The sequence below is a fragment of the Manacus vitellinus genome, unplaced genomic scaffold (assembly GCF_001715985.3).
Source record: "Manacus vitellinus isolate BGI_N305 unplaced genomic scaffold, ASM171598v3 scaffold_32_pilon, whole genome shotgun sequence".
NCBI lineage: Eukaryota > Metazoa > Chordata > Aves > Passeriformes > Pipridae > Manacus > Manacus vitellinus.
This window is the reverse complement of record NW_021940460.1, coordinates 5141915-5153708: the sequence shown is the minus strand read 5'-3', so window position 1 is coordinate 5153708 and position 11794 is coordinate 5141915. Positions and strand designations below refer to the sequence as shown.

The window sequence follows — 11794 nt, the reverse complement described above, 5'->3', positions numbered from 1 at the left end:
CCCCAGCTACATCCTGCAGCCCTTAGGAGTCCATGGAGACACAGCACTGGCCCCAAGACACCTCCTGTCCCTCTGGGCGAGGCGGCCGGGCAGCAGCTGCCAGTGATTGATGTTTTGTGGGTAATTACTGCAGATAATTAAATATTTAACCATCATCTTTATTATCAGGGTAGTGCCGAGCCAGGCAGGAAACCGCTGCCGTTTGGGCAGGGCCATGCTGGTAAATTTGGGGCTGGCAGAGCCGGGTGGTCCCCGTGTGGTGGCCGATGGACTGAGGTTGTTGTGGTGGTGGTGGTGGTCACTCTGTGTCCCTGAGCTGTCCCTTGCAAGTGCAGGTCATCTCTGGGGTCCTCCTTTGGGGATAGGGAGGGCACAGACCCAGCCTGGGGGACATGGGCTCCCTCTGTCCTGGTGTCTTGTCCCCATTGTCACCAGAGGTGTACGACTGGCTGTGTTTGCCACCCATGGCTGCCCTTGTTTAGAGCTGGGGGGGTTGTGGGTGGTTTTCCCATTCCTTTTTTTTCTTGGCCATGCTGTGGCTGAGGCAGGGGTTGGTGTCAGCTCTCACAGTGGATATTGCTCACAGCTGAGGAGACACCAGGTTGCAACACCATGTCCATCCCCAGTCCGGCTCCTCCTTCCTGGCCCCAGTTGCAGGGGGGAATTCTCCAGCCACATCCTTTTCATGGAGCGTTTCCTGGTGGATCTGCACGCTTCCCCTGCCATGCAGCCCTCTCCCACAGGTACCCATCCAGCTGCTGGTTTATCTTCATCTACCTCCCCAGCTCTCTATCTGACACTCTCTCAAGGTTTCTCAGCAATGAATTTATCCACTGCTGGGCTTGGGATAAAATTAATTCCCACCGGGGAAAAGCAAGCAGAGGCTGCTGCGGAAAGCAGCCTCTCCTTCCCCATCTCCTTCCCTGAGCCCCTCCGTGGGGGAAGGTTTCTCAGTGGGGACCTTACCCCATTCTTTAATTTCCTTCCTGGTTTTTGGCTCCATGTCCTGATGGAAGAAAGATGAAGAGGAGCTCCCAAGCTGTTTTTTTTTTTTTTCTGCAGCATCTCTCCCTTCTCTGGCCTGGGGCCACCCTGGGTTATGGAATGGTTTGGGATCAGGAGTCCCTCATGGGCAGGGAGGGTTGAGCAGGGCAGCTCTTTGTTGTGGGGCTCGAAATGTAGGTGCTGCAGGCAAGGGGGGACCGAGGGACCTTCCAGTCACTCTAACAGGGACAAACATCCAGGGATTGCAGAGCCCTGGCTGGCTCCTGCTGCACCAGCAGGATCTCCCCCGTGCCTCTGCAGAAATAAAGGCTGTTGGCTCCCTCTGTATGGTAGTGATGGGGAAAAAAATAAAAGGAAAAAAAGCTTTGTAATTAAGCACTCAGCTGCTGTCCTCCCTGGGCAGGCTTGTCAGGAGATAAATGACTGTGTGGGGCAGCCAGTGGCAATGGGAAAGCCAGGGATGTCCCTTGGAGATGCCACGGGGTGGGAGTTGCCTTCCAGCCAGGCTGGGACCTCCACCACCCAGGGGAGGGCTCTGAGGCTTTTTCTCTCCTGAAACAACAGAGAAACATCCTCAGAGCCCCTCACAAGCAATCTGTGTTCCCACCCAGGCTCTATCCCACCTGGCATGGCCATGGAAAGCTCTGAACAGCCTGGTGTCCTGCTGGAATGGCACAGCAGGAGTGGTGAGCCCTCCCTGGGCTCGAAATGGTGGGATCTGTCCATGGTCCCTCTGTCCTCCCTTCATGCCTGTGCTGGGTTGAGGGATCCCTCCTTCCCATCCTTCTTGGGCAGTGTGTGTCAGCCACCCAAGGGTTGGCTGCTTGCCACGGAGGAGACAATGTGCAGGCAACACCCATCCTTGGAAAAGCCTCTCCAGCAGGATCCCTGGGAGAGAAACATCCCAGAGAAGTGGCTGCTGGCAAAAGCTGCATCTTCAAGCCCAAATCCAGCTTGGAGAGCGAGGCAGGATGCTCTGCCTTCACTCCTGATGGTTTCTCTTTGTGTAGGGCTTTGCAGGAGGTTTGTGCACCCAGGTGGTGCCTCTGCAGCCTGGCCACGCTGGTAATTCAGGCAGCAGAGCTCCAGTGGGATCATCCCATACTGGGAAGAGGGCTGGAGCACTGGGCAGGGGAGCTGGGGCATGGCAGGACAAGGAGAGTGAGGAATGGGTGCTCAACCATGCGCCGATGACCCGCGGGCACTGAGACGGGGTTGTGTCTGGTTGATCCAGGAGTTTTGGGAGCATCTCCTCCCCCAGGCTTGGGGAGCATCAGCCAGAGCCTCGGCAGGCAGTGCTGTTTGGGAACGGCTGTCCTCTTCCAAGGGGTTATTTTTGGAGCCAAGTGAGGACACACTGACTGTGGTGGCGGAAGGAGGAGGCAGAGACACGTGAAGGTGAAGGAGCAGGGAGAAGGCAGCCGGTGGGGATCCTCATCTCCCCTTGCAGCTGGCACCAGGCCATAGTGAAGGGAGCCAGGTCATGGGCAGAGGGTGCCAGGCCATGGCCCAAGGGCATCAGCAGGCATTTGCTGGTTGGGCCAGACATCAGGATGTCCCATGGCTGCATCTGAACCAGCCAGTGCAGCTGCGGAATGCAAGGGGATATCTGAGGTCCATTCCTTTGCTGAGTGGGGACAGTGCCTGGGGTGTCCCCAGAGAGCTGTGAGGATGGTTGCCTATCCCTGCTCCAAACCCACACTGGCTGACAGTGGGGTCTGTGGGGCTCAGAAGGACCCCTGCCCACCTATCCTGCTGCTGCTGTATAGTCCTGGGTCCCACACTTTGCCAGGTTTTTTCCATACAAGGCTGGCAGAACATCCTTCTCTCTTTCCCATGAGTCAGCCCTCTTGGCAGGGTGATGGGAGTAACCTCAGCCTTGCCTTTGTGGGTGAGGAAACTGAGGCAAGGCACAAGAAGATCTCCCAGTCACTGTCCCCACCAACCTGCTTTTGAGACAAATTTTGCCTTCAGGTCCTGGCAGGGTCCCTTTGCCCTCACGGGGTGGGAGGGGAACCAGGGCAAGGACTGACCCCTGACTCTTTCTCTCCCTCCCAGGTGATCATGGCTCTCTACAACAATGGGGCCGATGTGCCTTCGCCCCAGGAAGCCTCCAACGGCTTCTCCCAGCCCGGCGCCTCAGGAACGTGGCACAAGGGTGAGGAGGAGGTGAGGCTGGTGGAGCCCAGCATGGTGAAGAAGGCTCACCGGGAAATCCTGGACCACGAGCGCAAGCGGCGGGTGGAGCTGAAGTGCATGGAGCTGCAGGAGATGATGGAGGAGCAGGGGTGAGTGGCGGGGGAACTGGGAATGGGGTCCTTGTGACCTGCTTGCACCTTGTGCTTCCCCTTTAAAAAAATACCTGGATGTGGCAAATGTGCCCATTTGGAAGTAAATCCACTTTTGGGTGAATCGAACAGCTTTGGGGTGAACTGGTGGGTTGGCAGGGGGGAGGGAAATGCCTCCAAGAAACTCAGGCCTAGGAGTGCACCCACACCTATTGGAGGTTGGCCCCTCTGCTTGGAAATCTGGGCTCCCAGCTTGTCATGCAGGGAAAGCCAAGGCAGGAAGGAGGAGCAAAGTTGCTCGTGGTTGTGCAAGTCATCAGTGCCACCCATCCTGTGCCCCCCATGCCTGGAGTGGGAGATGATCTGCCTCTGCCTTTTGTGTTGGGGAGATGAAGGAGATGAGGGGTTTAGTGCCAGGAAAGGCTCTTTTGGTGCTTTTTTTTGTCCCACCTTCCTTCTTCTTCCAGTTTTGGGGTGGTAGGACCCCCTCTGTCCTGCCAATGCCACGGCCAGGCACCACAAGCTTCTCCCCAGCCTTTGCTCTCCCCTTGGGAAGCAAAGGATTGGGGGAATATGCAAGGGGCTGGAGAACATTCCTGCCTGGGTGGGCAGGAGAGGCTGGGGGGCCAGTGAGGAGATCCTCATCCCTACCAGATGGACCCATGGCTATGCTGCTGGCTGCCCCATAGCTCTGGCACCAGTCAAACATCCTGCTCCCCCTGACAACTCACTAAAACCTGATGGATGGAGCAAATTCTTTGGCACACGTGGGTAGATGAGGACTGGTACCAGCTGGGGAGAAGGAAAATGGATTGAGGGAAGGCTTCGCCAAGGCTTTCATTAAGAGTGCAAGCGTGACCTAGAATTAAATTGTCTCACACAGACTGGGATAATGATTGTGCCTAATTTGTCATTATGGAAATAAATAAGGCTGACCTGGCGCTTTGGGGAGCCCAGAGCCTCCTGTCGGGTTCCCCCACTCTACTAGGGCTCTTACTACTGGTAGTATCATTACTACAGTGGGTAAGAGCAACACTGCAACTGGTATTGTTGTTATTGCTGTAATTGCTTTGCTGTTATTAAGGCTATTAATAACGATGATGGTGGCGATACGCCGAAATGATAACATAATTACAGTAATAATCTTGGTCAACCTGGTTAATCCTCTCCCTGCTCTTCCCCTCCATGTAGGGGTTCTCTGGGAGGGTTCCATGGGAAGCACTCTGCACCTCCAAGGTTTCTATCTGGCCTGGGAGCTGCATCCTGAGCATAGCCTAGGGGGAGTTGTTGACAGGGACAGGGCCCCCGGGATGGATGTGAGTGTCAGCAGAGGGGGTTTTGCAGGGATTTAAGCACTCCCTTGTTTCCTTAAAGGCGGATGGCTCCTCCTGCCTGCGCTGTAGCTCGCTCCAGGCTGCCTGCACCGTTATTCCCTGCCTGCAGGCTGGATTCCTTGTCCGGAAAAGAAGTGTCAGCATTTTTTCTTTCTTTCCCAAACCCACTCTATATGTTAAATGCAAAAGCAAAACCCCTTTAACGAGGTTATAAGCAGCACCAGAGGAATGCAGGAGGGAAGGAGCTGGAGAAGGCACTGGAGGTGCTGGGGGGTGCCTCACCCTGGCCTCCCCCCGCAGATTTGCTAAAGGCCCAGCCATGATGGCCCATCTGTCACCTCCTGTTTGGCCTCATGTCCCCTCTCCGAGAGCATCAGCCGCATTCTTAATATGCTGCAGCAAATGCTCATCCTGGGCAGACATGTTCCTGCTGCCATGGGCCAACTGATGGCCATGGGATGGCCGTGGGATGGCCGGGATTGGTGTCTCATCCTTGCGGGGTGATCACACCGTGCCCAGCTGGGTACACTGCCATTGAGGCTGTGGGACAGAGCAGCATCTGGGGGTAATGCCCTGTTTTTGGCTCCCCCCCCATGCCCAGGTACAAGGTGAGGGGAAGCAGCCAGGCTGCCTCCTTGCCCTGTTAGCAGCCCTCCTCCTGTGTGGAGTCCGGCTGGGCAATTAATGAGAGCCCTTCAGCGCAAATGAGCTTGTTAATATTAATTCCCCTCTTCTCTCTGTTCCCCTTCATGGGCACTGTGTGGGGGGGTGATACCACGTGCCCCTCTGCACCCAGGGCACCCAAGGGCACCCCCAGCATTGTGAGGGGCATTACTGTCCCCAGCATGGGCACTGTGAGGTGCCAGCCTTGGGGACCAGAGGGCTCAGTCAGGCTGTGATACCCAGTTTTCTGGTCTTGTAACAGCAATACTGATGGAATGTGATGGCAACGGTGGGTCATGACAGCCCTTGTAGAAGGGTGAGAACAAGGACACACACAGAGCCTGACCCCTTCCCTCCCAGTGTGGCAGCGTGGTGGTCACACAGGGTCCCTCTCTCTTTGCCCTGTCCTCAGGGATGATGCCAGGAGCATCATGGGTCTCTCCACGACATCCCTCCATCAGGATGTTTTCACTCGAGGAAGTTGGGATGTTTGTAGTCAGGGAGAATGTCAGGTGCCCTTGTGCACCCGTGGGATGCAGCACAGGACCACCCGCCCAGGGCTGTCACCCTTCCCTTCCCAGGGACACCTTGGGGATGGCTGGAGTGCCGTGGTTTGCCGAGTCTGTTCCCAGATGCCAGGGACAAAGTGATTAGTGCCTCTCGTTAATAAGCCTGCAGTGGCCTGAGTCAGCGTTCAGCGTTAGCGCAGAGCTGGCTCGGCTGCTGGGCCCCGGCACAGCGCAGGGATGAGAGAGGGAAACTCGTGGTGGGATGGAGACCCTGGGATTGAACCCCTGGCACTGCTGAGAGGGTGTGGCAGCATGTGCCTAAAGCCTGGGACAGTAATGGGGAATGGCAACCTCATGGTCATCCTCTTCTTTTACCTCTTTCTGATGTCCCTTCCTCTGCCAAGCACTTCTGGGAGGGGCAGGCAGGAGAGAGGAGGGCATAGAGGGTGGTGGCAGGGGGCCAAACAGAGATCCCGCTCTCCTCCAAGCCCTGATGACTGTCACCATGCCACATCTCCTTCTGACCAGCAGCTCCGTGGGGAGCCCACGCTCCAGCCATGGCAGCCCTGACCATGTCTTTGCCCATCCAGGTACTCTGAAGAGGAGATCCGGCAGAAAGTGGGGACCTTTCGGCAAATGCTGATGGAGAAGGAAGGTGTGCTCACCAGGGAGGACCAGCATGGGCGCCAAATGTGAGTGAGAGAGCTCCCAGTTGGCTCATCTGTGCGTCCTTCCTGTCTCTCATCCCAGAGAGGCCTCTCCCGGGTGGCAATGGCTCAGCAGGTTGGCTGCTGTTCTGTAACCCTAGAAATATTACTGTTATCAGTAATAATAATTAATAGTAATGATAATAATTTCTGTTGTAAGGGGCCCAGGCTGGACAGGCAGGGCTGAGCCTGCCCCTCCTCTGGACAGACCCAGAGCCTGTGTCTCCATCAGGCTGGTGTAACCCCAAGAAGCCCCAAGAAAGAAGCTTCTCCAAGGAGCTCCTGCCCTGTTCCTCTGCCTTCTAATCATTCTTCATGCTGCCTGGTCCTGGGGGCCTCCATCTGCCCTGAGAGGGGTTTGGAGCTCAGGTTTGGTGTCCAAAGCAGCCCAGCTGCTGCTGGGAACGTGCCAATTGCTCCTCCTGCCCCACACAGGACTGTCCCCAGCCTCACCAGGGTCCGCCCCGGCTCAATGATGATTTATCTGCACGATGCTTAATGGCCCAGGCAGCGTGGCTGGCCTGGCATGCACCATCCATCAGCCTGGAAACCAGGTCACTTGGGACAGGAATAGAGAGTGCAGGTTCACTGAATATTAATGCTTCATTAGGGTCAGGAAATCAGGGCGGGGGGGGGGAGGCAGGGAAGCCGTGGTGGCAGGGAGAGCCTTCCTCACACCAGTCCACTGGCACAGCAGGCAGGGACAGACACAGAGACAGACACATGGACATGGCTCTGCTGTGCCCTGCCTGGGATGGGCTGCATGGCCTTGGGGCAGCGTGAAGCATTCAGAGTCCTTCTCCAGGCAGGAAAAAACCAATGGATGGGGAAAACCAACCCGCCCAGGTCACAGAGCATCAAGCCTGAGGTGTTAACAAGTGGCCTTTGCTGGTGGGGGCAGGAGTCATCTCCAGGGCATCTTCCTGGCAGGCTCGTTAGGGCTGGCATGGTAAGGAGCACCTGGGAAGCTGAGGGTGTGTTAAGGTTACCCAGGCAGCCCTGGCTGTCACCTTTACAGGCTTGGTTTTGCAAAACGAAGGGTAATCATTAAAGATTAGCCCCAGGGCTATAAATAATAGTGCTGAGCTGGAAGGAGCAGTCTCACAGCAAAGGATTGCTCGGAGGAGAGCAAAGCCGGAGGTGCTTGAAGGAGGATGGTAGGAGCTGGGTTCAAAGGAGGTGGCTCTTCAAGCAGCAGGAGGATGTCCTGGGTGCCAAAGGTCTCTGAGAGATCAAGAGGCTGGACAAGGGAGTTAAATAAGCTTTAAATAAGGAGCCTCATCCCTTGTGGTGGCTGGGAGAGTGCTCAGCAGAACAGCTCGTGGGCTGGTCCTGCTCCAGCACCGCTCTGGGCTTTTACATCTTGGTCCTTGGCTGCCGGGGCTGTGAGTCTCAACCAGCTGATCTCATTTCAAAGCTGAGGTGAGAGCTCAGCATCATCTGCATAGCTCCCCAGGGGAGACTGAGGCACTGAGCAAAAGCCATGACCACCTGAGTCCCTGGCTTTGCTCTCTGCACTCTCCCAGCTCCCGTCTCCATGTGCACAGCCCGGTGATACAGCCCAGTCCCCAAGGAGAACTGCTTGATGGACAGGCTGGTGGGATTACAGACAAAGGCAAGCGTGTGCCGGGCAGGGAGGGATAATTGGAGCAGCACAAGCTGGTCTTGAGCCGCTGAGCACAGCTAATGGGTGAGATGCTGGCAGCAGGCTCTGGTGTGGAGCACTGCCTGCTCGCAGAGCAGAGACACACAGGGAATTATCCCCGCTCGCTTCTCTCTTTTCCTCCTTCCCCCCCACTTCCCATGGTTGGGTGGGTGTTTGAAAGGCTGCTCCTGCCCTTGGGGCATGGCCAAAGCAGGAGTCACTTGGAGAGGACCCAGAAAGCCATGGCTGCAGTGCAGAGGGGAGCCCGAGACCCGCTTGAGCGATCGCCTGTGATTAGGAGGAGGAGGGTGCCTCGTGCGTAGTTTCGCTCCAAGACATTTTTAATTGGGTTAAACAACCCGTGGCCTGCCTGTGGCCAAGGATGCCAACACGTGCTGCTCTCAGATTTGGTCTGGGGCTGAGGGCATCCATTCACTCAGGCAGTGTCCAGGCTGCCAAGGGACTGATGCTGCAGGGGCTGCACTTCTCCACCAGTGTCCCTGGCTGCACACCTCCAGGATGGGAGGGGTGGAGCAGCAAATCAGGTTTCCGAGGGCAAATCTCCCTTGGGAAGCAAACACCTGGGCTGGTTTGGTACTGAGCACCCTCCAGGCATGGCCCCATCCATTACGGTTCCCTCCGGAGCATCTGGATGGCCACATCCCTCCCTGGGTGACATGTCCTACATCCCCCCAAGAGCAAAGGAGAGGCTCCCCGTGGGGTTTGATGCTGCTCCTGGATGGCACAGCTGGACCAGGGAGGTGGAGATAACAGGGAGAGATTGGGCAGGGGCTCCTAGGACCCTCCTAGTCCAGCTGCCAGACCTCTGCCAAGCCCTGCCCACAGCCCCAGTAGTCAATGGCAACCTCACGCTGGTTTCCATGGCAGTGGGAAAAATTAATGCTGATGAAGTCACTCAGGAGGGAGAGGAGACCCTGATGGCTCAAAGTATGATCCCCCCCCCTCTCACCTGGCCAGGTGGGGACATCAACCATCAGCTGCCTGAAGCTCCTGTGCTGAGCAGGTGGCACCCTGGGGCACCAGCCTCAAAGCCCAGATTATCCTGGGCAGCTCCCAGCTGAGTTCCCAAGTTTCCTGCCAGCTCCTCTTACCCTTATCCAACCCCCCCTGGGCCGATCCAGCCTCCAGCTCAGCCCCAGCACTTGGACAATCACAAAAGGGGCTCCCAACGCTGCCAAGGCTGGATCCTGCAAGGAGAAGGTGGCCCGAGCCTTGTGGTGTCCCTGTGCCAGCCCCGTGGGGATCTCTGCAGGGACTGGAGCCCCAGGAAGACCCTGAGAAGACCCCCACCACGGGGCTTTGCTGTGTGGGGACCTCAAGGGATGTGACCAAGTCCCCTGGGGATGCTGTGTTGGAGGGGATGTCCCCCAGCCGCTGCAGCTGCATTGGGGCTGCCCCAGGCTTCCCCCCAGCCGGTGGAAGACAGGGAATGGGGATCCCCGAATTAATCCCGCGCTTCCTCCTTTGGCAGCGTGATAGAAAACCACCACGGGGCGGACGGGGAGGAGTACTCGGTGGAGTATCCCGACTACGGCGAGGGCTGCCTGCTGCAGTGCGACTGCTCGGCCGAGTGCTACCGCGAGGACAGCGGCCACCGCGAGTACAGGTCGGCGGGGATTTCGGGAATCGGGCGTGCACGGTATCCCCGTGCGGGGATACAGAGGCCGGGGAGCTGGTCCCTTCTTCCCCCGACCCTGTATGCTGTCTCCCACAGGCTGAAAAGGCGCTCGAGTAGCTCTACCTCTCCTCCCCCCAAGAAGAAAAAGAAGAAGAAATCAGGTCACCGCCGGAGCCGGTGAGTCTTCGGCTCTCCCTGCGCTGTCCCCTCTCCCAGGAGGGCAGCTCTGCTCCCAGCTCAGCCTTTCCCCAGGCTCTGACGGGGCAAGTTCTCCCACTTTGGTGGTCAGTGCCCCTCCAAATATGCACCCTTAAGAGGTGCAATGCATCTGCATGTGCTGATATTGCAACACGCACACGTGTGCACGCACCTCCTGCATGCACTGGTCCGTGTGGGGAAGGAGCTGGCTGCTGCAGGGCACAGCACCGGGCAGGATTTGGCTCTGTGAAGGGTCTGGCTCCACCTACCCCCTGGTCCCCTCCCTGGCTAGCACTGGCTGCCTGGGCAGATGCTGTCCCTAATGTCCCTTTTTTCTCTGCCTTTCCCATGGCAGCAAAAAGAGGAAACCTGGCTCGGAGCGCAGGTGAGTGTTCACTGGGCTGGGTGGGCTGTGAGGTTCCTACTGGGATTGCAAGCCCGGGGGCATGGGCTGGCCTCCACAACCCACTGTCCCCCTCTGAAATCCCAGTGGGAATTGGTCACTTTGTCTCCTGCTGGAGGCTGTGGAGCCCACGAGGTGGCAATGAGACACAGCAGGATTTGAGCAGTCTGGCATCAAAGGCATCCAGAGCCCTTCCGCCAGAAGTCCCTTTCTGTCACCAACCCCAAATCCCCCAGGAAATAACTTCCATGAGATGTTTGTGCATCCCGTGGGGTGGTCCAGGGAAGTGGGGGGGCATTGGGAGTGGGACTCCCCTGGGCCACAGGGATGGGGCTGGGGAGTCCCTTGCTTGTCCCTCAAGGGCACCCACTTCCCCCCAGCTGTGACAGCTCTTCACCCATCCGCAAGGAAAAGAAAAAGAAGACTGGAAAGAAACACAGACGTGACAGGTAGGATGGACACCGTGGCAGGCTGGGGACACCAGGCATGACTGGGGTCCATGGGGCTGTTTGGTGACTGCCCAAGCCCTTGGGCTGGGGTGGGATTGAGGCATGGATAGGGATGGATGCTGATGACTCTTTATGAAGCCATCACCACTTCACAGCTGCTGTCACCTGCCCAATTCAGCAGCCCATCTTGGGGCAACACCCTTGTCCTTGTCCCCATCCCCTGGGGCTGCCCAGCTGACCAGGTCAGTGTGTCTCCTTCACCTCTGCCTCTTCTTCATCCCTCAGATCTGAGTCAGGGTCACGGAAGAAGAGAAGACACAGGTAAGAGTGATGTCTGCAAGGAGCCACCCCACTGCCACTGGTGCTGGCTGTCAGCTTCCCCTGCCAGAGACCCTCTGTTCCCTGCCTTCCTGCCATCCTCCTCCCCTCTGCTCACAGTAATGGACCCCCTCATCCCATGGCTGGACACTGCTGTGTGTCCTCCACCCTTGGGCATGGCACAGGGCCACTCTGGGTGACTGTGGGGTCCCACATGGCCCCTAATGTCCCCTAGGGAAGAAAGGGGGATTCCAGGCAGCCATGGCCAGGACAAACCCTGGCTGTTGCCCTACTCTGCAGATGCCTTCTGGCAGCACTGCTGTTCTAGGGTGAAAGAAGTGAAAAACAGACAAAGGGTGTCTGGGAAAGCAGAGGGTCTCAGAGGGGACTGATGTAGGACGAGGCAAGTATAGGGTGACAACGGGCCCAAGCCCAGAGGATGCTGAGCAGAGCCAGCCCCCCTTCCCACTGCCACCCGCTCCTGCCTGGCCTCACCAGTGGGCACCTGACCCCATGGTCCTCCCAGCGCCATCTGGGATCCCCACCGTGCTTTGAATCTCAATGAATTCCAGCTCCAGACCATGCAGGTTCTTCCTCTCGCTCCTCCTGCGGCCTCGGTGCCTCTGGGGGAGGCTG

The 11794-nt window shown here is 57.6% G+C and overlaps 1 protein-coding gene across 1 annotated transcript in view; it reads left to right on the top strand.

Moving 5' to 3' along the window:
- Positions 1-3067: 3067 nt before the first annotated feature.
- Positions 3068-11794, top strand: part of SRRM3 (serine/arginine repetitive matrix 3) — a 19312-nt gene continuing 10585 nt past the window's right edge. Inside the window, exons 1-7 of the mRNA XM_029961260.1 lie at positions 3068-3293; positions 6390-6491; positions 9644-9778; positions 9887-9967; positions 10344-10373; positions 10772-10840; positions 11126-11161. Coding sequence (XP_029817120.1) covers positions 3070-3293; positions 6390-6491; positions 9644-9778; positions 9887-9967; positions 10344-10373; positions 10772-10840; positions 11126-11161 — 677 coding nt within the window. The 5' untranslated portion in view covers positions 3068-3069. The remainder of the gene's footprint in view (positions 3294-6389; positions 6492-9643; positions 9779-9886; positions 9968-10343; positions 10374-10771; positions 10841-11125; positions 11162-11794) is intronic.